We start from the raw sequence: 27,449 nt of genomic DNA, 5'->3' as shown, positions 1-27,449 counted from the left end.
GACATTAAGGATGCTGCCACCCCCACCAAAGTCACTGAGGTCCGCAGTTTCCTTGGTATGGGTAACTATTGTGGGTGGTTTATTTGAGACCTCACAACACTCACTCAACCCCTGAGGGAACACACAAATGACTCTACTCTCTGGAAGTGGGACAAAGAACAAGCTAAGGCCTTCAAGGACATCAAGGATGTGCTCTAAGAGGCGACCATACTAGCTTTCTGCAGTCCCAGGAAGATGCGTGTGACGCAACTGGTATGCCACGTAGGTTCATGTGACTCCAGTTCTAATAAAGAGTGACACGCGTACGTAAGGCCAGTTGGGCATATGACGGCACTAACCACCAAATCAAACTCCTGGCTCCTGTTGTTCTTATAGCCATAGGCCTCACCTTGTGAACCCTCAAACTATTGTCGGTGAGGACGCTTGTCCCCGTGACCCTCCCGAGACAACAGGTACCACTGAACAGTGGCGTAGCTAAGGGGTGGGTGGCACTATTTTGGGGCATCTTCGTGGTCAGATGCCACCCCCCTCTGCTGCTCGTCAGCTGTCAACCCTTCCTCACCACGTTCTTACCTGCATAGTGGCAAACTGAGGGATCACCATGGGCGGCAAAAGCTCTGGCTATGCCACTGCCCCTGAAGAAAGGCATAGCCGATAGCATTTTACAAATGATGTTGTGCATCGGCACAGCCACTGTAATCAAATAAATAGGCCCTCCACTCACCAACAGTTCAAGGTAAATAGTAATGTGAAGCACAACAAGTTTGCAGAATCAGTGCTTCACTTCACTCTGGAAAGATCTGCACAAACCACTTAAAGTGCACGCTGAGAGTGCCCTGCATTACATATAATGAATGCCCTTCAATGCTCCTTGCATACTCTTGGAACTACAGCCACGGCCAGCTTCACAGAATTGAGTCTTCTCTCTGAGCATGTAGGTCCTGTGGTCTTTTGGACACAATGGAAGGAAATTCTGTGGTGCTTCACGTATTGCATACTACAGAGCGGGGAAACTTTCACAGACCCTACTGGAATTATGAACGGAAAGCATGCTCATATGAAACACTCCTCAGCTTCACTCAACAGAGGCCCCTCATCTGCACATCTTGACTCTCACCAACTTGATCAAAAACGGTGGCTCATCTGGAGACATTTATATTCCAAAGAAACATAAAAAATGTGTGTGTATATTGAAATAATCAACATCATAAACTTAAGAGCAACTGTACCAATGAATCAGTTCTATGGAACTCATCAAATAAAGATGAAAGAGCTCAGCAGGGTTGTGATTGTCTGAATTTTGTCTCTGTACAGATTGTAAACACAATACAGACAGTGAAGGGCGTGCAGTGCTCTGGTACGTTTCCTCTGTGGTATGCAGCAATTATAAAGCGCATAGAAAAATATACATGCAAAAGTGGTGAAGTGTCACTTTTGTACAAAAAAGATGGTGAATAACTTTAAGCGGTCATTGATCATTTATTTACTTGGAAACCTTGATGTTATGACCCCAGTGCCTGCATATCCTCGAACCTTCATTTAGAGCATATCTGCATAGAAGGTAAGCGTCCCCAAGCAGTAGAAACTTGACTTTTTCGACAAGGTCAATCAGTTGGACTGATGTCTGAGAAGTCAACGTTTTCAATATATCTGTTGGCTGTGAAGGCCCTAGGTGGTAGGATTTTAATTAACTATAATATAGAGAGGTTAGTGGATCCAAGGTACAGAAGGAAATAATCAAGCCAACCTTGCCCATGCTGAACCCTCAGCATGTTACCACCATCACCATTAAATGCTTTGTCTACAATTTGGACATTTTTCACAGCCCAGACACTTCTACCGGACAGTCCAGATGCTGGTCTGCCGGTCACTTTTTTGGTGGACACACTCTCTGACTGAGCTGACAGTGTGAATGCTGGGAGCCTGGCTGGATGCCTCCTCTTAATGACAGTGTAAACTAGGCACTCTCTACAACAGCCCACTGGTTGATCGCTGACAGCTTGAAGGAACACCTCCTCTGCTTCAGGGCATAACAGCCCACCTGCAGTAGTGACAGCGCGGCACTATAAAGGTCAGGTGCAACCTCTGTTCCTTATGTGATGACGGCCAGAGCTCCCGAGTTGGGAACTGGGGATCCGGGTTTGAGTATTAGCGTCAGCGCACCATCCTGTAATTCTGGGCAAATCACTTAATCTCCCCATGCCCATGAACAGCGCCTGGATACCCTCAAGGCAATAAACAGCGCTATATAAATCTACAATTGGTAACTAAATATGGGCTACTTTTTAGGGCCTGCCTGGGGACACAGTACTGATGAGGTGTGGTATCCTTTACCCAGACTCTTGCTACAGTTCCTATTTTACATTGTAGCATACTCTCCGTGCTCTTATTTACAAGTTACAGGTAAGTCATACCCGGCGCACCCACCAATAAATTCAGGTGCTATGAGCTCAATCTCTCAAGTGAGATGCTCCAACTGACTGCTGTGTCGCGGAAGGCCAGAGAATACTCATCCATGGCATGCATTTCACCCAAAAAGAGGGGCAGGGGTTACTACCACTTAATCGCAGACACATGCAATAAAAAGATATATCAATATTATTACTCACAGTCCATAGCCATGGTATATAGAGGACATTCTTTTGAAGGATTCTTCACTAGATTTAACTCCACCTTCGAAAATTTGTAGGATTTTTCATTTCTACCCAAAAAAGGACAGTATCTTAGGTGAGTTCATGGGAGAGTCAGGCTAATTGAAGTTCTTTTAGAGATGCCAGAGACGGTCAGCTTTGGGTCCAGAAGTATTTTATGTGCCTTTTGCCACTCCAAGACAGACCCTCATTACACTCAGTACCCACCTCCAAGAGGAACCAGCACCAGAAATGTTTTTCATCAAAAGAGTTGGAGTCACAACTCGGTATGGGCAGGTAGAGACCCTGGCATGCTATACTTGCATGTACTGTGGTCTGGATTCAATCAATTTTTAGGCTAAGAAACCATAATGTTTCTTGATACCAAAGGTCCTATAAACATCAGTCTTACAGACACAAACATTAGAAACCAAGAGTAAGAGGTAAGCATGACTCCAAATATGAATATGCCCTCCTCCTTCCACAGTGGTAGCCCTCAATTTCCTAAACATGGAAGAACAAATACAACGTTTGTGTTATACTCACACTTTTACAACAGAAAAGAGCACAGCTCGCTACCAAAAAGAACAAATACATTGACAAGGGCTTCATTTGGCAACAGAATTCCACTCCCTGCATTTTAGTGCTGCAAGCACAGAAGGGGAAAAAGGCATACTCACTAATCAAGTTTCTCAACAGACAGGCAGGCCTGGGAGACCCAGGACGTTTGCTTGATGAGAACCAACAGGTCTACTGGGCTGAATGTCACAAGAATTATAAATAAGCCAAAATCTTGTGCTACATACAGGATTTAAATCCCAAAGGGTTTGTCTCCATTTGAAGTGATAGTCTACGAATTCAATGGCAAGGTATAGATTATTAGAAACTGTAAATGTCTTTGTAAATTGCCTTCACCCTCAATGGATACAGCACATATTAGTTTACCTAGTTGAATTGCAGTCCTTTCTTGAAAATAACAAAAGTCAGGGAACATGCTGATCGTGTAGCTTCGAAATGTACATTGACCCTTCTCTTTTCTGTGCAGAAGAATCTACCTTTACTGTCTGTGAATGAATAGTTTTATCATAATACGACTTGTATTTGTATTTGTATTTGTATGTCGATTTATAGAGCGCGATTGCTGCCCGGGGGCGTCCAAGCGCTAAAACCAACAGAACAGGAGGGGGTAGCCAAGGCGTTATCAGACGGCAGTGAAGAGGAAGGTTTTTAACTGTTTCCTAAATGAGGTAAGATTGGGGTTTTTCCTTAGGTGGAGGGGTAGGGTGTTCCATAGCTTGGAGGCATTGTAGGTGAAGGTCCTGCCGCCAGTTCTGGATTTTTTTATTTTGGGGATAGTGGCCGTGAAGGTCTGGTTGGAACGCACATTCCTGGTGGGTTGATAATGTGACACAAGGTTACGGGTGATGAGGGGACCCGTTTTCCAGAACGCCTGGTGCGCTATGCATAAGGCTTTGAATTGGATTCTTTGGGGAATGGGTAGCCAATGCAGTTTTTTCAGTCCATTTTTGACTGATTGACGTCGGGGGATCTGAAGCAAGGTGCGCGCGGCGCAGTTCTGTACTGTTTGTAGCCTCCGTATTGTGTACTCTGGGGCAGCGAGGTACAGGGCGTTGTTATAGTCCAGTCGTGACTGGATAAGGCCTTGGATGGCTACTTGTTTTGCCTCCATCGGTAGGAGATGGAGTACCTTCCTTAGCACTCTGAGCAGGCCAAAGCAGGTGGCTGCTAGTTTGGTGGATTGTGTGCCAAAGGACAGAGATCCATCGAGCCACACCCCAAGGCTCTTGATACTGTCTTTTGGGGCAGGGGGGGTACCCAGACAGGGTGGCCATATAGTGCCAAGGGAGTTGGGTTTTGCAGGGCCCAGGAGCATAAGCTCTGTCTTGTCCCCGTTCATTTTTAATGAGGAGGAGGACATCCAGTCCTTAACTTCCTCGAGGCATTTCTTGAGCCCTCCATTCGAGGTCTGGCTGGCCTCCTGTGACTTGGTGGGATGAAGGGAGAACTCACAGGCTAGCGACCTATAGACACACTTATTAGCAAACTGAATCATGAGGTCAGGGTCCATCAAACAGCCTAAGGATGTCTCTGAGGAAGAGCACCAGGAAGTCAGTGTGAGTCCCAACACCTTTTATGCAGTGTCCTTTTTTGAGGCTTCTCTACCCAATGCAGGCTGTCCTGCATCTCTCATGATGTAATGCTACAGGTTTACCTTGACTAGACGAGTCTGCAGCCACTGGGGTGACCTAGCATTGGGCAAACAGTGCAGAATCCCAAAATACAGTGGATGCCTGCCCAAACTAATCAAGTTGTCACCATAACATTTGCATAGCATACGTTCTCCTCCAAAGGAGCATCTTGGTGCTGAATAACAGATGTTTATTGTTACCCAACTCAATGGTACTCATTTTATCAACCTCAGAACGGATGAAAGGCTTAGTGGACCTACCGGGATTTAAACCTGTGACCATGAGGTCGAACAGAGACCCCTGCAGTGGATGCACTAGTCAACCAAGCCACCCGACCCACCAGACACCAGACCCATGCCACAATCACACTGCCCATGTCGTCTGTGGCTCAAGGAATCAGCAGCAGTTGGAAAGACTGCAGTAACCAGAACTAAGGAAGGGCAGCAAGAATCAGAAAATGAGTGAGTGCAGGTTAGGAGGATAGTAGCAGACCCACACGACCCATTTCAGTCGTTTTGATACACTCGATTCGCAGGATCCTGCAGGCTCATAGCAGAAACCACCTTGGAACCAGGTTTATTTAAAAAATAAGATAAGCAAATTCCAAACGATCAACAAGTGAAGATATAAGTGATTAAAAGCATACTTGAGTAAAATACTTTGGTAAGTGTGTAATGAGAACATTAAAGGCTATGGATTTCCAGGCAACACGAAGCTAGCCTCGGTTATTGTCACCCCCAGGCCGGGGTGGATCCTACAAGAAAAGCCCGAGTTGCAAACCCATCTCGTTAATACATGTTGAGTATATATCCTAAAATGCAACCACCACCCACTTGGCACACTTAATATAATCAGGGGGAAGAGCTCCCCGCATCTGCTTAGAAAGGGTGCAGCAAAATGTTATGGTTGCATATAGTTGCCTGCAAGTCAAGCTTGATATGTGTTTGTCCACAGACATACATGTTTACGTTATCTTTCATTATTTTCGTTATGCTGCCCCAACCGACATGTGCTGCCAGTTCCAGACAGATCACCACTTTGTCTAAAACCTACTGAAGTGAAGAGATGGGTAAACCATTAGACATTACTTACACATGGCCAGTTTCATGGGCAACCACGAATGCAGAGGAAAACCCGTCTTCATGGTTTAAGGTGCAACTCCTCACAGGATGACACATTCCAGTGACTGGTGCATACCCTGGAAAAGAAATCGGAGATGAGGACAAAGGATGCAAATACTAGCTCATCCCAATGCTCGAGCTATAAATGTACTGACTGTAATGTTTGTAATATTTAACATAGCGGTTGCTTTGGAGGGCCTTAACTGCATATGGTAGAGTGGTGGTGGATATAGCTGGGAGGCAACATATACATTTAGCTTGACCTTTTTTCAATAACTTTATTTAAAGCATTAACAGGTGCAATTCAAGCGTATCGTAAATAATACAGGAAAGTCAGTGATAACTAACTTTGCCTTGTAACTTTGGCTAAGTCAAGCAACAGCTATCATCAATTTTACCAATTTTCAGGATAGATGAGTGTGAGGATGGAAAGGGAAATGTGTAACGTTCCTGAGTCAATACACCGGATGATGATTGCACAGGAAAACAATATTCTAAAACATACCTGAGAACACTGCAATTATGCGATAGTGGAGGGCAAAATTATGCAGCACGGTTGACTGCATCATGTGGCAAGGATAGGCAAATTATGATCCATAAAGCTGTACATTTTGTGACATTATTACTGCATCATTTTGCTTTTTACATATGTTAACACAGCATGTTCAAATGTTACTCCTCATTAGCAACAGTTTAACATCCAAACACAAGCACATGTCACCGCATTTGTAGTAACTTTTGATTTGTTTGACCTAGAAACAAAATTTGTTTGGTGGAATCTGAAAATTATACATCAGATGAAAGATTATGTGGCCAATGTGATAGATCCATAATTGTGTTTAAAATGCTGCGGACGCAAAATCGTATAATGCCAGTGGCCCTGATCATAACTCATTATCATTAAAAGGCTTGGTAGCAATTTGCAGATGCCGGGCCCCCCATGTTAAAATTTAAAAAAGACACAAGGAGGAGGGATGGTGGAGAAATGGTAGAGTGGTTTGGGAGTGGTGGAAAATAAACACAGCCAAGCAGCAAAAGCAAGGTAGATAAAAAGGAGGAGCAAAATAAAAAAGAAAAAGGACAGGAGGGCTGGTGGGCTGGGAGAGCAATGCACACGCTTAGAGATGGTGTGTTGGGGACTGTGGGGGGGGGGGGATGATCACACAGGGAGAGAGAAAGGAAACACATGCACTCCCACAGAATATAAAGGAAAAATGTAGTTCCAGCAGTGGAAGAACACAGCTCAACCAATCAGAACAATGTGAGGCTGAAATGCTCCTTGGTGGCAAACACAAAAAAGGAAGAAAAGCCATTGAATCAAGATTGAAACAGACAACACACACAACCAATCATGAGTGAGAAAGGAGTTGCTGACCCAAAGCCATCTCTATATTGGAAACAACAGGTCGGCTGAGAATTATAAATAGGACAAAGAAAACACAAGTAAACATCAGGGAGCTTGAGTGACGCTAGGATGTGTCTGTTAGATTCCACTTGCTGAAGAAATTTAGATCACTGTCATGACAGCCTCCTAGGTAACTTGTGAGATGACTAAAAAGGATTGTGTTACTTACCCTGTAAGCATCTATTTGTAGCATGTAGTACCGTCTAGTATTGGGTTTGAACGTTTGTAAGTTGTTTTCCTTCAAAGAAGTCTTTGAGTCACAAGGTATATTGACTCCATCGGGTGAGCTTTAGAACAGAAGCAATATAGAGACAGAAAAGATAAATGTGCGAGTAAATAGTAGTATAGCATTTAACATGTTAGATAAGAACATACGTAAACCAATAGCTACTGGAAATGCGGGTGGGTGCATGTGAATCTACGGCACTGCACGCTACGAATAGAAGCTTACAGGGTAAGTAAAATATTCCATTCATAGCATGTGTTGGCCGTAGATACATATGATCAGCATCACATTTAATTTACAAAGGTCCTAGGTTGTAGTGATAATTAAAGAAATAATTTACACAGGCTCGAGATGAAGGCTGTGTTTTTCCTTCTTCAGAGTCCAGCCGGACCTAGAAGCGTTTATTTTGGAAAACAATTTATAAGTATAAACAGAATTAGGCGAAACAGGTCGCACATGAGTAACTGGGCACAAGCCTGTACCTAGTCAGAGGAAGACAATACAGGGGAAAAGGAGAAAGAATTAACAGGCAAACAAGGAGAGCAGGGTGGCTTATAGTACAATGCAAACAATTTTTGAATAAGCACAAACCCACAGTAACTGCCGTGAAAATTGCAAATCATAAAACGAGCAGTACTGTAAAACAGTCGACGAACGTTTCGATCCCTATCTCCAAAAATATAGTGGGATCATCTTCAGGACTAAAGTGAGCTTTGCCTGATTGGTCGAGTGAGCCTGTAGGGTTTAAACAGGGAGAAAAGAAAGGGAAATGAAGATTCTAACAACAATTCGTTACACAACTGGTCAGTAGCCACTCTTTTCATGCAGGGTGCAACACGTGCACATGCAGTTGCTTGTTCCAAAGGGCACGGATGGATATGTGCTCGTATTTGGAGTGTGAAAATGACCGAGTAGGACATACCGCTTTTGCTCGTTAAAAATAGTGATCGGTGACGTGATATCTGGTGCGTGGTGCGAAAAAATGACAAAGTGGGGGAGTGTTGGCCAGAAGGTCGACAAGGTTGTGAATTTAACCTTAAAATAAGAGTTTCTGGTTACCACGAGCGAGGCGCGGTGGGCTGGACGTGGCTGAAAACACTTCAGTGGGCATTCAGGTTCCGAAGTAGCCGAAGCCTATAAGAAGGTAATTTTATCATACACTTTGCGAATGACAGGTTTGAGTCAATAAGGTTGGAATAGGGTTACCGGGTTTACCGTTTTCGCCTTGCAGTTTGGTGCGCGGCGTCAGGAAGGATATCGGTATCTACCCAATTGGGTCGGTTCAATTTAGGCCTGAAAAAGAGTGGTTTGCTCAGAGATTAGGACCTGTTGGGTGAAGCCGGGGTGGCGAGTTAAGTGCAGTGAAGGAACAGAATATTACCGTTACAGCCTAGCGTCTCTAGCGTGGGCTTGACGGGAAACTTCGATTTGAAGTTTAACCTGTGAAAAAATGATGAGCGATATGAAGGTTGGAAGTGCATAAGGGTGAAGGTGAAGGCGGCGAGTGCAGGCAGGTAATTACCGTGAAATGCGGCTTGTTATCTCCGCAGGGCGCTCAATGGCGTGGGCCTTTTCCGTGCGAGCCTGCAAAGAAGGAATATGGAAGGCACACATAAGGCATATTGGACTGAACCCGTCCCTCGTGAGGGTCAGGATGGTGTATCAAGTCAAGGCTTACCGTAATATGCTCGTAGTGGGGCCGAAATGGGGTCCCGTCTGGAGGCTCAATGGCCTAGTGCTGAGTGTCTGCATGCAGCGGCGCCTAATGTAGTCCGTGAATGTGGTGATGGAAAGTGAGAGTGGACTAATCCGGAGTGACAGTGATTCTGAAAATGGGCGCCATCTTGGAATGGTCAACCCAGAGAGTGAGTGAGAAAACCAACTGGTGATTTAAAGGGGTTATAAAAGGAGCGCATCCAAATATATGGGCTCTTGTCAAAGTGCGGTTCTCTGAATCACAAGGTCACAAGCTATTTAAAAACAACTGACATTTGAGAAAGTTAAAATTGAACACAGACAATTATACAAGCTCGTGCAGAAGGAGGAAAACCATTGATAGCCAACTTATATTAGGCTAGTCCAATCCTCTGTTCTGTTGAGGCCATCCTGGATAGAGTTGAACTGTATGATGGACTTCAGCCCTTCTTTGTTGAGTAACTGTCCCATGTTGCCACCTCTCGGTGGAAGTCTCAGTACTTTCAGGACAGTCCATTTCAAATCGCTGTCAGAATGTTTTTGGGCTGCAAAATGTTCCACCAGAGGTGCATTTAGAGTCCCGCACCGAATGCGACTTCTGTGTTGCCCAATGCAAATTTTTACCTTCTGGCTGGTTTGTCCAATGTACACTTTTTGGCATGGGCATAGGATTAAATAGATGACATTGCAGGTGTTGCAGTTGGAGAAGGAACGACATTGTATGGTAACATTGTTAAAGGTAAAACTTTTTCCTTCTATAGTGCTGTCACAGTTATTGCACCCACCACATTTAGCATGCCCAACAATGGGGGACAGACCCCATACATTATCAAGTGTAGCCGGAGGTAGAGAATTGGGCAAAGCAGCCCTCACAAGGTGGTCTCTGAGGTTTTTACTTTTTTTGAAGGCAAACACTGGTTTTTCAATGGAGAGGACACCTGTGTTTAGTATTGGCCAGTGCTTGAGAATGGTCTTTCTCAATTGATTGGAAATTGGTGAGAAAGTCGAGACACAAGCTATGCGCTTAGAGTCAGTCTTTTCCTTTGGTGTGAGTAAGGCTTCCCTAGGGCAATACCACGCCCGCTTGGTAGCGTTTTAAACTAGTTTTTTAGGGTAGCCCCTTTCCTTGAGTTTGGATGCTAGGGTAGCAGCTTCTCGGAAATAGTCATCCTTACAAGAGCAGTTCCGCCTGATTCGCCAGAAGGTAAAAATTCGCATTGGGCAACACAGAAGTCACATTCGGTGCGGGACTCTAAATGCACCTCTGGTGGAACATTTTGCAGCCCAAAAACATTCTGACAGCGATTTGAAATGGACTGTCCTGAAAGTACTGAGACTTCCACCGAGAGGTAGCAACATGGGATAGTTACTCAACAAAGAAGAGCTGAAGTCCATCATACAGTTCAACTCTATCCAGGATGGCCTCAACAGAACAGAGGATTGGACTAGCCTAATATAAGTTGGCTATCAATGGTTTTCCTCCTTCTGCACGAGCTTATATAATTGTCTGTGTTCAATTTTAACTTTCTCAAATGTCAGTTGTTTTTAAATAGCTTGTGACCTTGTGATTCAGAGAACCGCACTTTGACAAGAGCCCATATATTTGGATGCGCTCCTTTTATAACCCCTTTAAATCACCAGTTGGTTTTCTCACTCACTCTCTGGGTTGACCATTCCAAGATGGCGCCCATTTTCGGAATCACTGTCACTCCGGATTAGTCCACTCTCACTTTCCATCACCACATTCACGGACTACATTAGGCGCCGCTGCATGCAGACACTCAGCACTAGGCCATTGAGCCTCCAGACGGGACCCCATTTCGGCCCCACTACGAGCATATTACGGTAAGCCTTGACTTGATCCACCACCCTGACCCTCACGAGGGACGGGTTCAGTCCAATATGCCTTATGTGTGCCTTCCATATTCCTTCTTTGCAGGCTCGCACGGAAAAGGCCCACGCCATTGAGCGCCCTGCGGAGATAACAAGCCGCATTTCACGGTAATTACCTGCCTGCACTCGCCGCCTTCACCTTCACCCTTATGCACTTCCAACCTTCATATCGCTCATCATTTTTTCACAGGTTAAACTTCAAATCGAAGTTTCCCGTCAAGCCCACGCTAGAGACGCTAGGCTGTAACGGTAATATTCTGTTCCTTCACTGCACTTAACTCGCCACCCCGGCTTCACCCAACAGGTCCTAATCTCTGACCAAACCACTCTTTTTCAGGCCTAAATTGAACCGACCCAATTGGGTAGATACCGATATCCTTCCTGACGCCGCGCACCAAACTGCAAGGCGAAAACGGTAAACCCGGTAACCCTATTCCAACCTTATTGACTCAAACCTGTCATTCGCAAAGTGTATGGTAAAATTACCTTCTTATAGGCTTCGGCTACTTCGGAACCTGAATGCCCACTGAAGTGTTTTCAGCCACGTCCAGCCCACCGTGCCTCGCTCGTGGTAACCAGAAACTCTTATTTTAAGGTTAAATTCACAACCTTGTCAACCTTCTGGCCAACACTCCCCCACTTTGTCATTTTTTCGCACCACGCACCAGATATCACGTCACCGATCACTATTTTTAACGAGCAAAAGCGGTATGTCCTACTCGGTCATTTTCACACTCCAAATACGAGCACATATCCATCCGTGCCCTTTGGAACAAGCAACTGCATGTGCACGTATTGCACCCTGCATGAAAAGAGTGGCTACTGACCAGTTGTGTAACGAATTGTTGTTAGAATCTTCATTTCCCTTTCTTTTCTCCCTGTTTAAACCCTACAGGCTCACTCGACCAATCAGGCAAAGCTCACTTTAGTCCTGAAGATGATCCCACTATATTTTTGGAGATAGGGATCGAAACGTTCGTCGACTGTTTTACAGTACTGCTCGTTTTATGATTTGCAATTTTCACGGCAGTTACTGTGGGTTTGTGCTTATTCAAAAATTGTTTGCATTGTACTATAAGACACCCTGCTCTCCTTGTTTGCCTGTTAATTCTTTCTCCTTTTCCCCTGTATTGTCTTCCTCTGACTAGGTACAGGCTTGTGCCCAGTTACTCATGTGCGACCTGTTTCGCCTAATTCTATTTATACTTATAAATTGTTTTCCAAAATAAACGCTTCTGGGTCCGGCTGGACTCTGAAGAAGGAAAAACACAGCCTTCATCTCGAGCCTGTGTAAATTATTTCTTTAATTATCACTACAACCTAGGACCTTTGTAAAATAAAAATACTTAGTTCTACCCGTGGTCCTTGGCCAATCTTTACGGGTTCCCTTGTACACTAATACCTACACTTAGCGCAATCACAAGATTGCAAGGGTTTTTCTATTCCCTTGCCCACCTCTCCTCGGGGGCGGGCCAGTCCTGACACCGCGTCTTTTCCAAATTCCCCACATTGTGTAAACCCTTCCCCATACTTGTCCCCTAACATGTCAGTTAACACACCTCTCTACACAGACGATTATCTGAAACAACTATGCTCACGCCCTTCTTTACTTTCAGAGACACCAGAGGCTCCAATCTCAGTAAATGACTCCATTCCAGACCAACTAGAAAAACTGAAAAAGAAGCAAGTCCGATTAGAACTCATGATCTTAATGCTAACAGATTATCTAAAGGCCAACGTAATTCCATTGGGTTTACAGGTTCGAAACATTTCGGGAATTTTCACTGATAATCCCAAATATATTCAAAACTTTAGCTTTATAGGCACCACTTGTTCACGCCACTGGCTAGCCCTGGGCATTGATATTGCGAGTGAAACTCTCAAATCTTTGGAAGTAGAGATTGCAGACCTCCTCAAACAAATAACAGACTCTGACCCTAGTGCAGATGCAAAAAAACTATTGGAACAAATTGACAACACTGTGGCTGAATTCCACAGGATCGAACAAAACAAAAAGTCCAACAAAATCAAAAAAGACGTGAAACTATATAATATAGAAAACACCTATCCTTACCTGCAGAAGTATTTCTATATTAATAAAACATATCCTCGCTTTCAAAACAGCCGCCCGTGGGGCCGCTATAACAGACGCCAGAACCTGGTGGGATTCTCAGACACTTCTGCCGAATCTTCGGATAGCTCTGATCCCGGTGAAGGTAGTAGCGGCGCAAGGAGAGGCGGACTACATCAAAATTCTTTTTTAGCCAGAGGTGCCCAGGACCCACCGCAACGCGGAAAGGTCAAGAAACCCCAACGATGGCACAACCCACCCGGCGAGCGCAGAACTCGCAACAACTATTACCAGTGGTGAGTGTAGTATCAACACACCCGGATAAAATTGACAGCATCCCAATATTTAACCTCACTAAACACACACTTGCACAAGAAGAGTTATCATTACTTATGAAAGGCCTTTCTTTTGTGCCCACAATTCCTCCTAATTACATGGATTTACAAACTGAGCTTATGAGATTCTTTAGACGTATACGCCTTCAAGCCTTTTTTCAGTTACATCCCACACCAGAAAGGACAAACAACACCCCCTTCCGACCACCTTCCATCTTTTCTCCTTCTGCCAGTATGATTCCCACTGAAGTGGTTACATTCGAGAAGGTTATTTTGAAGGAGCTGCAGAACCTCCAAAATAAGAAAATGTTTATTCCCTATAATATTTCTAGGGAAGAGAAAAATGCCATCTCGCAACTCAAAGCCAATGACAATCTCATCATTAAGAGCGCCGACAAAGGCGGAGGCATCGTACTACAAGAAAAAACGGCATACATTTCAGAAATAATGCGTCAGCTGGAGAATAAAGAGCACTACAAAAGACTGAGTCATAATCCTACTAAAGAGATACAGAGCTTAATACAAAAAATAACAAAAGAAGGCCTTGAGGCAGGATATCTATCCAAAAAAGAGTACAACTTCTTAAATGTCAAAACGCCCAGAATCCCGGTAATATATACGCTGCCCAAAGTGCACAAAGATGAGAAAAATCCTCCAGGCCGTCCTATTGTTTCAGCCTGTGGGTCCATCTTAGAACCATTGGGATCTTATGTAGACTTCTTTATTAAAGATTTTGTCCCCTCAACGCAATGCTACATAAAGGACTCGATGCACATGATCAACATGATCGAGCACCACCCGTACAACCCAATGACTGAAACTCTGGTCACTATGGACATCGAGTCCCTTTACACTAATATCCCTCAGACAACAGCACTCTTAGTGATCAAAAAGATTCTGGACTCACGACCACGTCCCAACGCTGTACCAAGCATGTTTATCCTTCAGCTTCTAGAAATATGCCTCACACGGAAGTTTTTCCTCTTTGATGGCAATTTCTATGAACAAATTAAGGGGACCGCCATGGGCGCAATTTTTGCCCCTAATCTGGCGATACTCTTTATGGATGAGATAGAGACCAATGTGATCATCAATCCCACCAATCCTTTCCTCTCAGGGATAAAGTTTTGGCGCAGGTATATCGATGATATTTTCATCATTTGGAATGGAAGCGACGATTGCCTGCGCCAATTCTTACACTGGCTGAATAATAACTGTCTAGGGCTCACGTTCACCATTTCCACCAATAATGACTTTATCTCCTTTTTGGATCTTACAATCTATCACAGCGAAGGCTCCCTATTGACACGTCTCTATCGTAAGCCCACCGAAAAAAACACCCTTTTGGCTTACAATAGCAACCATCCGAGAGCACTACGCGATTCACTCCCGTACTCGCAATTTTTGCGAATCAGGCGGAACTGCTCTTGTAAGGATGACTATTTCCGAGAAGCTGCTACCATAGCATCCAAACTCAAGGAAAGGGGATACCCTAAAAAACTAGTTAAAAACACTACCAAGCGGGCGTGGTATTGCCCTAGGGAAGCCTTACTCACACCAAAGGAAAAGACTGACTCTAAGCGCATAGCTTGTGTCTCGACTTTCTCACCAATTTCCAATCAATTGAGAAAGACCATTCTCAAGCACTGGCCAATACTAAACACAGGTGTCCTCTCCATTGAAAAACCAGTGTTTGCCTTCAAAAAAAGTAAAAACCTCAGAGACCACCTTGTGAGGGCTGCTTTGCCCAATTCTCTACCTCCGGCTACACTTGATAATGTATGGGGTCTGTCCCCCATTGTTGGGCATGCTAAATGTGGTGGGTGCAATAACTGTGACAGCACTATAGAAGGAAAAAGTTTTACCTTTAACAATGTTACCATGCAATGTCGTTCCTTCTCCAACTGCAACACCTGCAATGTCATCTATTTAATCCTATGCCCATGCCAAAAAGTGTACATTGGACAAACCAGCCAGAAGGTAAAAATTCGCATTGGGCAACACAGAAGTCGCATTCGGTGCAGGACTCTAAATGCACCTCTGGTGGAACATTTTGCAGCCCAAAAACATTCTGACAGCGATTTGAAATGGACTGTCCTGAAAGTACTGAGACTTCCACCGAGAGGTGGCAACATGGGACAGTTACTCAACAAAGAAGAGCTGAAGTCCATCATACAGTTCAACTCTATCCAGGATGGCCTCAACAGAACAGAGGATTGGACTAGCCTAATATAAGTTGGCTATCAATGGTTTTCCTCCTTCTGCACGAGCTTATATAATTGTCTGTGTTTAATTTTAACTTTCTCAAATGTCAGTTGTTTTTAAATAGCTTGTGACCTTGTGATTCAGAGAGCCGCACTTTGACAAGAGCCCATATATTTGGATGCGCTCCTTTTATAACCCCTTTAAATCACCAGTTGGTTTTCTCACTCACTCTCTGGGTTGACCATTCCAAGATGGCGCCCATTTTCGGAATCACTGTCACTCCGGATTAGTCCACTCTCACTTTCCATCACCACATTCACGGACTACATTAGGCGCCGCTGCATGCAGACACTCAGCACTAGGCCATTGAGCCTCCAGACGGGACCCCATTTCGGCCCCACTACGAGCATATTACGGTAAGCCTTGACTTGATACACCACCCTGACCCTCACGAGGGACGGGTTCAGTCCAATATGCCTTATGTGTGCCTTCCATATTCCTTCTTTGCAGGCTCGCACGGAAAAGGCCCACGCTATTGAGCGCCCTGCGGAGATAACAAGCCGCATTTCACGGTAATTACCTGCCTGCACTCGCCGCCTTCACCTTCACCCTTATGCACTTCCAACCTTCATATCGCTCATCATTTTTTCACAGGTTAAACTTCAAATCGAAGTTTCCCGTCAAGCCCACGCTAGAGACGCTAGGCTGTAACGGTAATATTCTGTTCCTTCACTGCACTTAACTCGCCACCCCGGCTTCACCCAACAGGTCCTAATCTCTGACCAAACCACTCTTTTTCAGGCCTAAATTGAACCGACCCAATTGGATAGATACCGATATCCTTCCTGACGCCGCGCACCAAACTGCAAGGCGAAAACGGTAAACCCGGTAACCCTATTCCAACCTTATTGACTCAAACCTGTCATTCGCAAAGTGTATGATAAAATTACCTTCTTATAGGCTTCGGCTACTTCGGAACCTGAATGCCCACTGAAGTGTTTTCAGCCACGTCCAGCCCACCGTGCCTCGCTCGTGGTAACCAGAAACTCTTATTTTAAGGTTAAATTCACAACCTTGTCGACCTTCTGGCCAACACTTCCCCACTTTGTCATTTTTTCGCACCACGCACCAGATATCACGTCACCGATCACTATTTTTAACGAGCAAAAGCGGTATGTCCTACTCGGTCATTTTCACACTCCAAATACGAGCACATATCCATCCGTGCCCTTTGGAACAAGCAACTGCATGTGCACGTGTTGCACCCTGCATGAAAAGAGTGGCTACTGACCAGTTGTGTAACGAATTGTTGTTAGAATCTTCATTTCCCTTTCTTTTCTCCCTGTTTAAACCCTACAGGCTCACTCGACCAATCAGGCAAAGCTCACTTTAGTCCTGAAGATGATCCCACTATATTTTTGGAGATAGGGATCGAAACGTTCGTCGACTGTTTTACAGTACTGCTCGTTTTATGATTTGCAATTTTCACGGCAGTTACTGTGGGTTTGTGCTTATTCAAAAATTGTTTGCATTGTACTATAAGCCACCCTGCTCTCCTTGTTTGCCTGTTAATTCTTTCTCCTTTTCCCCTGTATTGTCTTCCTCTGACTAGGTACAGGCTTGTGCCCAGTTACTCATGTGCGACCTGTTTCGCCTAATTCTATTTATACTTATAAATTGTTTTCCAAAATAAACGCTTCTAGGTCCGGCTGGACTCTGAAGAAGGAAAAACACAGCCTTCATCTCGAGCCTGTGTAAATTATTTCTTTAATTATCACTACAACCTAGGACCTTTGTAAAATAAAAATACTTAGTTCTACCCGTGGTCCTTGGCCAATCTTTACGGGTTCCCTTGTACACTAATACCTACAGCATCACATTTAAAGCAGTGCTCCCCTAAGCAGTGGTTAGTTGTTGATTGATATCGATGTTCGAAAAAGTGTTCTTAATAAAGCTTGACACACTCTAAATTGTTGATTAGCTAAGACATCAACACTGTAATATTTTGTGGATATACATGGGTTATTCCATGCAGCTGTTTGATAGCTATCCGCTAAAGGGATGTTTCCTAAAAAGTCAATTTTTTTGCATGTGTAGTGAGTTCTTGGATACATCTAACTATCCATCAGCTATCCCTGGTGGCATTTGATATAGTCCTGCCTTCTAATGAGTCCCCTTTTGGCGGTATTGCTCCCGAAAGTATTGCAATAGTTCCTGCATCTCATCCCATTGGGCTCAGCTGTAACAGGAGAGTAAACCCACAGAATGTGTGATGCGCAGGTGATTGGCTGCTTGTGCAGCAACATTTATTCCAGCTGCATCATATTTTCTACTTTCCTTATCCATGGGCGGAGCATCCCCGGTGCCCTGGGAGTTTGCTTTCTTCCTAAAGAGTCAGGGGAACCTGACCCCTGATGTATGCTGGGTCAGATGGACACGGTTTATATTTTTTGTCCACTCTAGTGGTTATAACTTTGAACTTTACTGGCTGCTTTCAAATTTCCTGTGTGGATTTCAGCATGCCTTTTAACATGGGAAGGAATTGTGCTGATTTTGCGTGAGCTGTGCTTAGTGTCTTCACTAAAAAAACTCCTCCTCATGCTCTAAAGTATGAAGATCTACATTGTGATAGTGTGCTGCCCTTCTGATAACATTGTGGTAAGATGTGGCATAATCAGGTGGCAAAGGCTTTGATGAATAGAGGCTTGGATCTGTATAATCCACCGGATCTGTGTCATAGAGATCCCATGGCTTTCATGTTTGTCTGGGTCCCCTTGGGTGTCTGGAAAATATGGTGTTTTGAATGGAACATCCTCACCAGTATCAATGTCACCTGTTGATAACTGTGCAGGTGGTGTGTGGGGCAGCTCTGAGGTCAGATGATCTTGGGACTACGGATGCACTAGCGATGTTGCCAGTGGTTGTATTATTGGCAGAGAAGGTAGCGGAGGAGGCAGAGGCTTAGTAAGAAGTGGAGGAGAAGGAGGGGAAAATATAGGGCTACTGCCTCTGTACCTTCTCTTTTTTGGGGAGTGCGAGCTTGGGTGGCTCTGGTGCCATGATCTCCTCTTGGAAAGTGGGTGAAATATAGGTGGGAGTGATTTTACCCCTACTTTCCCAGTTCCGGGGTGAATTAACAGAGCTTTTGTCCCTTTTTCAGTTTCTCAAGATTTGGTTGAACAGGCTTTAGTTTTGCATCCGGCCCTCTATTTGTGTGTTTCTATGTAGAATGTGTTTTGGACATCGACACTATCTTCGACCTTGATGTTGGCTCTGGTTAATGGTGTTTTGGCACTGATGGCACATCTGGGTGTTTTGGTGCCAAAGGTTGCTTTGGATCTGATGGCCGCTGCTTTAGCCCGGTCCGGCACCAAGGAGACACTTAGGGCTTTAAACTTCTCGAAGTTTGCTGAGTGTTTTGCAGGTGAAGTGACTTAGGTGTGCTCCTGAGCCTGCTTTCAGAGATATCGATGGCCCAAGGGCAGTGGGGTTCTGGAAGCTGCCTTAGCAGCCTTTGTTGGGCAGGGGAGGCTTTCGTTGATGTATTCACTTGCCCTGGTGTGGAAGGATCGGGCTCCGAGTCAGAGCTGTCGCCACTCTTAGCCAGCAGTATGGGGATGTGCATTGTCACTGTCTGTGCCTCTGTCTCTTTGGTTTTCCTTTCTAGCTTTGTCGACTGTTCCCCGAAGATGTCAGGCATTTCTTCTGTACACGTCTGCATGGTGGAGCAGGCGCAGCGATGCTCTCTTTGCTGACAAAAATTGTCTTCTTGAAGTGTAATGCCAGACAAGCCTCACGCGACCCTTCGTCGTGTTCCAGGGACAAACAGAAATTACACACCGTCTGGCCCTGCCTGGAGGATTTGGCGTGATACTTAGGGCAGAAGATCAAGGGTGTCTTTTCCATCCCTCATCAACGGGGAGTGTATAGAGTTTGTCATCGTCCGATTCAATGTCTAGAAAAAGATGATGCGTTAAAGGCCAGGCCCAATGCGGGCGGGTGATCCGAAAGTTGAGGTAACACTAGCCAATGTATTTCATTGTCTATGTTGTCGACGGTTGAATAGAACTCAGCACTGAAAGGGCTTCGATGCAGGAATCAAGCTTCAGTCACAGAGCTTTGTGATCGACGTCTGAATCGATGGCGGGAAAAAATATCTAACAATGGAGTCGCAGGAACATGCGCAATACACACTAGAGGAGGAGTCAATATACCTCTTGACTTGAAGACTTCTTCAAACAAAAACAACTTGCAAACCTCCAAACCCAACACTAGATGGCAGAATATGCTAAGCATATGTATCTACGAACAACGCATATGTGTATATGTTTACAAAATGTATCCTGATATCATTCATAATTTAGAGGTACAAATAGATGTGTTGGCACTGAATACCAGAAGTGAAGATGAACTGTTCACAACATTGATTGATACTGTGAGGGCTGTCCTGGTTTATTACTCATAAACACTTTTGAACTAATTAAACTTTAGTGATAGATATTATATATATTAAGGGCCTTTTGATTACTCTGCACTTCTACAGATTGATAATAATATTTGACTTAAGAAAACAAGTTTATTACACAACATAAATATACATTTAAATGATGAATTATTGTTACTGTTTTCTCTAATTTCTAAATAAATATTCTTTAATGTTTCCTGTGCCAAAAATTAAACTGTAGATCTTAATTGATGTATAACACAAAACGCCTCTCCCACTGTTGCTTTATAAAAATCTTTTATGATACAGTTCACATTAACCTACCATCTTCAACAAATAAGTACATCATATACCTAAATTACTTTCCCCATTGAATTCAATCTTGTACTGGCAAGACAAGCTTTGACTAGGAGCTACTTCTTATTTAACAATGGCTACTACTTCCAACACTAAAGGACTGCTATGGGCTGTCAATCGGCTTCACAGATTGCTAGTTCTATATATGTCAGAATTTGAGGAAATACTTTTTTACAATAACGCACCAGTGAGTGACTATCACCATGGTACAGGTTTGTTGATGATATATCTTGCTTCTGGACAGGCAAGCCAGAAAAATTACAAAGGTTTAATGAATGGTTGAATTCCAGAACGTCAGATATGAAATTTAGTATCACATCTGACAATAGGATGATTAGTTTCTTGGATAATGCTGTAAACCAGTGGATGGCCATCTCACTACCACTCTCTACGTCATAGCTACAGATAAAAACAGTCTTCTGTGGAATGATATCAGTCACCCAATGGAGCCTATGTGACAACTTTCCATACAAGTAATATGTGAGAATCTTCAAGAATTGTACAGAGAAAGATTAGTATTTTAAACATGAAGTTGTGTTAAAGTAAAAACTGTACCAAAACACTCTATCCCAAAAACTAAAGAATGCACTGAGAGGGACCCTTCTTGAAAGTAGAGAAAAGAGTCAACCAGATGCCAATATTCGTATCGCAATTTAAAACAAAACGTCCAAAGGAACTAGCGTATCTTGTCAACATTTAAAAATCCCATTCCATGACCAATGTGTGCTATGAAAAAAGACAACATCAGCCACAACATTATACAAGCATACATGCCTCTCAAACATCAACTGAAAAGAACAATCAAGGACTAATGGAATTTAAAATCAATTAAAGGGAATCAGAGGTGTGGTAAATGTTCCTGCTGTGAACAAATGTTGGAAGGAAATGTATTGGAACACAATGGGATTACAGCAACTCATAAAGCTTGCTCAAACTGTAAGTCAAAAAACATAATATGTGGCATCGTCTGACCATATGATAGTCTACACATAGGCCTAACCAGCCAGGAGATACGCGAAAGAATCAACCAACTTAAGTCTCTCATTCGATGCAACATGATCACAGCTCCATTGGTTAGGCACTTTAAAGAATACTCACACAGATTACAAGACATTAGATTGTCCATAATCTAAACAATCCAAAAAGGTGACAGAGGGGATGAAATGGAAAGAATTCTTAAAAAACAAAAAAAAAAGCAATGGTGATTTTGAATTATGACACATCTCCTCTGGTATGAATGAATTACATGAAATAAACAGAATACAATTTGGAAATTTTCCAGCCGTGTAATAAATCACCAGCACTTTTTAATATAAGCGCTTCTTTATCACTTACCCACCTTAAAACAGTGAACTGTGAAAAGAACTCTTTTGTGGTTCTAGCTAATCACGTGTCTCAGTGCACTTTTTAGCGATGCAGATCAAATTCATTCATAATGTTTAATTAGATCTCTCTCCAGAACACAAAACATTCTTTTCCAGCAAGAACTTTCATAATATTAATGTGTAAACCACTATCCCTAAAGTTACAACCAATATAACACCAAAACTCCTTGGGGTTAGATTTAATTACACTTGCATATTAGGCATTCCCATTGGAGGTTTACAAAAATTTACAACCTCAATGAGTCTTCACGAGGGAACACGAGGCAGTCCACCACGGATTTAAAAACTCAGTGTCTCATCTTTGCTCTATCCAAGTGATCACTTTCCTACTGTTCATGATCGCTACACATCTTTGAAGAAATTCTCCCCAGTGAGTGCTGCACATTATTAAACAGGTGAGTTGCCTTAGAGGGATTGTTTCCTGTAAATGACCACGACTAGATCATGCTTCACGGCTCACTAATTCTGCAATTTTTTTTAATCAAACAACAGTGATTATAAAAATTACCGGAAAACAGGTGAGCCATGCATGGTGGTTTACTTACACTTACATGACTCGTACCACTATCATATAGATTCATGCATTTTCACCACACCTGTTTCTCTTTTTGAATATACCAAGAGACGCTCAAGACCCAAATGATTCGTTTTTCAAAATTATTCTTTATCATTTTTTTCCCCGACTAGACGCTTGCGGAATTTTCATCAGTACACAATGACTAGGTAAGTGGTCATACATTTTTCTCCCCTCCCCTTTTCTTCATTTTATCCAAAGTATTCAATACTAATCCAAATCCACATTTCCATAGAACTTCATCACCAGCCCCTGTCCTGACAACACCTCACAAAGGCTAGATAGAGGTTGAAACATGTTGACATGGGAACTGGGTGTAAGGAGAATTATTTCGGTTATAATGCAGCCACTGAACATTGACAGTGGGCAATAAAATTGCGAAGAATTTCTTCCCTCAAGTGGACAATCGACGGGTGTTTCTAAATTAAAATCCATATACAGAAACATTTGTTTTTTAACAATTAATTTGTGTTAATAATTATTTCACATTCACTCATTCTGATGCACTTGCTCACATAACTGATTTAGTAGTGCTGGTTGGAGCAGCCTTAAATACAACTGGTCTGAAATGTGTCTAAAGTTTATCGTGAATTGCAATGTGATCTGATGATCATTTGAAAATTAATAAAATACTATTAAATTAAAGCAACTTAAGTATATGATATACTTTGGTGGGTACAGTAGATTAAGGTGTACTGAATCATACAAGACAAAAAAACAACAGGGGGACAGGCACTTTTTTGTATACATTCTTGTATGCGGTTCAGCCTATGATCTCACTATACAAGGGCCCAGTCCCAGTTCTGTATAACAGATCTTAATCAAATCATGCTTACATTTATTTTTCTGGGGAGTGACGAACACTTGTTTCCGATCCTGAATGGAATATTAAAAGCAAGTGATAAAAAAAACGACCCACCTACTCCTTTAGGCACACTGCATGAAGAAACTCTAATCCTTTGAAGTTGGTCCTTGCATGGGAGGCGAGGGGTACAACAAAAGAAAATAAACACTATCTCAAAAAGTTAATAACTGTTAATTTCAGAGGAGACCCAGATCACGCACTGACTGTGAAATTAGAAACAAATGGATGAGAGTGTTAAAACCAGTACTGGGTAATACAGAGAGCGGAGACCCATCCCAGAAAAGAATCAGAACGTCCAAGACTTCACTAGAAAGGATTAGTCGTCTGTTATGCAGGGCAGTTTTTACATGCTGGGTAGAGTTGGGTGTCAGTGATCATTTTCATGGGTTTCTTGGCTTTAGGGTTCAAGTTTTGACATTAATTATTTCATGCATTGTGCTTCTGCTGGATTAAATGGCACGCTAAGGTTTAGCTCTGCTCTGCCCAGCTCATTAAAAATAAGCAAATAATTTCTTTGTTACATAATCTACAGCAACCAATACATATACGTTAAAGTAGCACTTCTGTTGTCGTGCCTATAAAGTGATAGCTTTGGAGAAGTCAAGACAAGAACACAAGCTGTGACCAGTAACCGCTGCAGTGCATGGCTTGTTCATTGCATATTCTGCATTTGGGATTCATCATCCCAATTGCAAAAATCGCAATTCTAGAAATCGCTAAATTGCGATTAATTGCATTTAAGGAATCTCAATTTGAGATTCCTTAAAAGTAATTCATGAACCATTTTTAAAATGCAAATTCGCAATCTGGGGCCGCTATTTACCGCAAAGTCTAACTACGTGGTAAATAGCAAAAACTTTGAAAAAAGCACTAAAGTTAATGCACTAAGGTTAATTGCAACTCACAATTTGCGAGTCGCAATTAAGGAATTATTAAAAATCGCGTTTTTTTAAGTGATTTCTTGATGAATAGCATTTTGCTATTCCTTAATAGCGAATCAGTATTTTTCGCTATTAAGGAATCGCAAAATGTGTTCTTGATGAATCTGGGGGTAAGTCTTCTAACCTTTACTTACTAAAACTTGTACCGTATGTTGACACTCTACATCGTACAAGATATTTTCTTAGCAAATGTATTTCATACCTTGCATGCCGGATGGGCCAAACTCCTGACGTGTTAGAAAAATAGCATGGTCATGATATTCTGCATGCCCATTATCAGGTTTCTGTTGCAGGTAGGCCCATCGACAAACATTCTCCAAACTCTGAGATGGGTTTCCAACTTCAATTAAACTTGTGGACTAGAGATAGAAACAAGAAACATGGACATGTTCAATATCGCTGAGAGTATCCAACAAATGGCTTGTAAACATAATCATTAGTAAAAATATCGTCTGCAGAAACTCACATACCACACTCATAATGACATTTATAAATATTGGTTATTTGATAAAGCCAATATTTAAGACAAACTATAATAAAACAAATGTAAAAGATAAAAAAAAAAATTATATGATCTCTGTTAGAAATTGGGTTACTGATTGAAGGGGGCGAAACCCTACTCAAGCAGCAACCACAATCTTTGTCAAGGTGAAGTCACAAGTGTACCCCAAATTAGCCTCGAGTAGCTTGACACAAAAGCAGTCAGGCCTTAAAGGCAATGTGTAAAATATTTATGATACACTTCAAACAGTAATAAAGTGAACCACAACACAAGAAAAATCAAACACCAATTTCGAAAAGTAGAGTAAAATTGAATCAATACTTTAAGACCATAAGAAGAAATATCAATAGAACTGAAGATATGCAATTTTAAAGATTTAAGTGAAAATTGGGCCAAAAAGCACTTAGTACCAATTGTGTTTATCTGGTCGCACTAGACCAGGGCAAAGTTACAAGTTCAGGCTGGCCGCGATGAAGCAAAGGCAGACTACAGGAACCAAGTCAGGCTCACTGAACAAAGTACCTTAAATCCTGGTTGCGGAGTGTTGCGAGATCACACATCGAGAGCGCATCATGCAGCAGCAGTTCCGAGAAGTTGCAATGTGAGGTGCTGTATTGTCATCAAGGATGCTATCGGCAAGGGGCTTCCGATGTGAAGTCCTGCGCTAAAGATGCAACACTTACCAACTGCTTCCGAAAAAGTTGCCGGACTTGTGATGTGTAGTCCCGATTCCTCCTCGTGGATGCCATCGACGAGGGATTTGCGATGTGGATACATTATTGAGAATGCCCTGCGCAGCAGTCATTCAGAAGAGACTGTGGGCTGGGATATGAGGTCTTGCATTGGAGAAGCCTCATGCAGTGGTTCTGATGTGGAGTTTTCTGGGATTGTGCGTCACGCTGTGTTAGTTCCTGCAGTGACCACAATTGGGCTAACAGAGCACCTTTAGACCCACTTCCAAGGTTCCAGGATTGTGGTGGCACCACTTGGCAGGCAGTCCTGATGCTGAGGGCAAGGTTGTTGGAGCTTGTTCTGTCCCTGAGGCTCTGATCAGGAGGTCATCTAACTAGCCCTTGGAATCACTCTGGTGGTCCAGGGCCGAAATTGGAGGTCCATTCCTTCTCACTTACACCAGAGGTAAGCAGCACATCAATCCTTCTTCCGAGTCTTCCAAAGGTTTAGTTGGGTCTGAGGGTCCATTATTTATACCCGGTGCTCACTTCACTTTAAAGTTGTAGAAAGTTCTGAATGCTTCCCACCCCCTGAAGTGTCAGGCATCCCCTTCATCACTGCTCCAGCCCCAGCTTGTCTGGGGGCACAAAAGACTAACGTCAAACCCTTTGTGATTGTGTTCAGGCAGAGCCTTTGTGATGTGCATGTGTGGTAGGTGACAGCTTCTTCTCCTCATTAAGTCAGAGTGGCTCACACCTAGCCTCCCTTTGTCTTACTGCCTGGGAGCAATAAACAAGGACCAACTTCCAGCCACACCTATTCATGCGACCCAGGATACAGGCTGCAGAAACAAATGGTTGGGACATGAAAATGCCAACTTTCTAGAAGTGGCATTTTCAAAAATATAACTTAAAATTAGAATGTACCATTATAGAGGGCTTTAAATTACAACTTAGACACCAAACTCGACATTCCTACCTGCTCCCAATTGAAAGTCAATACATTTAATAAATTAGCCCAATGCTATCTTATGGGAGATGTAGATCTTGCAGTAGTGAAATCTAATTTAAGGGATTTTTATTTCCAGGACATGCAAAGCTTAAACCTACATTTTTATTTAAAAGTTTTTTAATGGCATTTCAACAAGCTTGACTATATAAGTAATATTTCAAAATAACACAGCTACTGTTTTCCATTATAGAACCATACAAACATCGCACATCATACTTCAGTTCCAATTGTATACATGGTGGTGCCATTTAAGTCAACACGTACTGAATTGAAGTAGCAGTCATTATTCACCAATAATTAGAATAGACATTTGAACAAAACACATATTTCCACATTTACTCCCCCACCCGCTCCCACCCCCATTGCTTCCATACTCAGACTGGTCAAGAAATCCAGGGAAAACATACTGATGTAGTCATAAAACTTTCATTAGGGGGCTTGATCAATAGGGTTTTTTATGTTTGCGTTTGTGCCTATTGGCCTCCTCACTCTTTGGGCTCTGTCTCATTTAGGGCACAATTTTGGGTAACATGCACTCAATTGGATGTAGTATTCTCTAGGAGTGCCACAAGCGTCTGTGTCACCACTCCCCAAGAAAGCAGGTCATCTGCCACCTTTTTATCCCGTCGTGTCCATCACATATGCGCCTCCTCAGCTCCCGCCCACTCTAGAAAATAATTTCTCTAAGCCCAAATCGGCTAATCCCAATCTGCCTCTTAGCCACTAATAGCCCCAGCTAAACCTCCTGCCTAGCTTCTGCTTGGTGTTTTCAGGGAATAAACCCAGCAGACATTGTTTGATCTTACAAGGGACTTCCCATTCTGTTACTGATTTGATGTGGGCTAACAGCTTTGTCCAGTAAATGGTAATAACCGAACAATGCCACACATTATGAAAAAAAATTGGC

The 27,449-nt window shown here is 43.0% G+C and overlaps 1 protein-coding gene across 1 annotated transcript in view; it reads right to left on the bottom strand.

The window, feature by feature from the left end:
• The window catches only part of ADAMTS2 (ADAM metallopeptidase with thrombospondin type 1 motif 2), a 1,719,397-nt gene that overhangs the window by 812,616 nt on the left and 879,332 nt on the right, over positions 1–27,449 (bottom strand). The window contains exons 6-7 of the mRNA XM_086931466.1: positions 24,560–24,716; positions 5,933–6,038 (exon numbers count right to left, since the gene is read on the bottom strand). Coding sequence (XP_086787592.1) covers positions 5,933–6,038; positions 24,560–24,716 — 263 coding nt within the window. The remainder of the gene's footprint in view (positions 1–5,932; positions 6,039–24,559; positions 24,717–27,449) is intronic.

The sequence above is a fragment of the Lissotriton vulgaris genome, chromosome 7 (assembly GCF_964263255.1).
Source record: "Lissotriton vulgaris chromosome 7, aLisVul1.2, whole genome shotgun sequence".
NCBI classification, from domain to species: domain Eukaryota; kingdom Metazoa; phylum Chordata; class Amphibia; order Caudata; family Salamandridae; genus Lissotriton; species Lissotriton vulgaris.
Note: the sequence above shows the minus strand (reverse complement) of the source record. Positions and strands in the feature narration are given on the sequence as shown.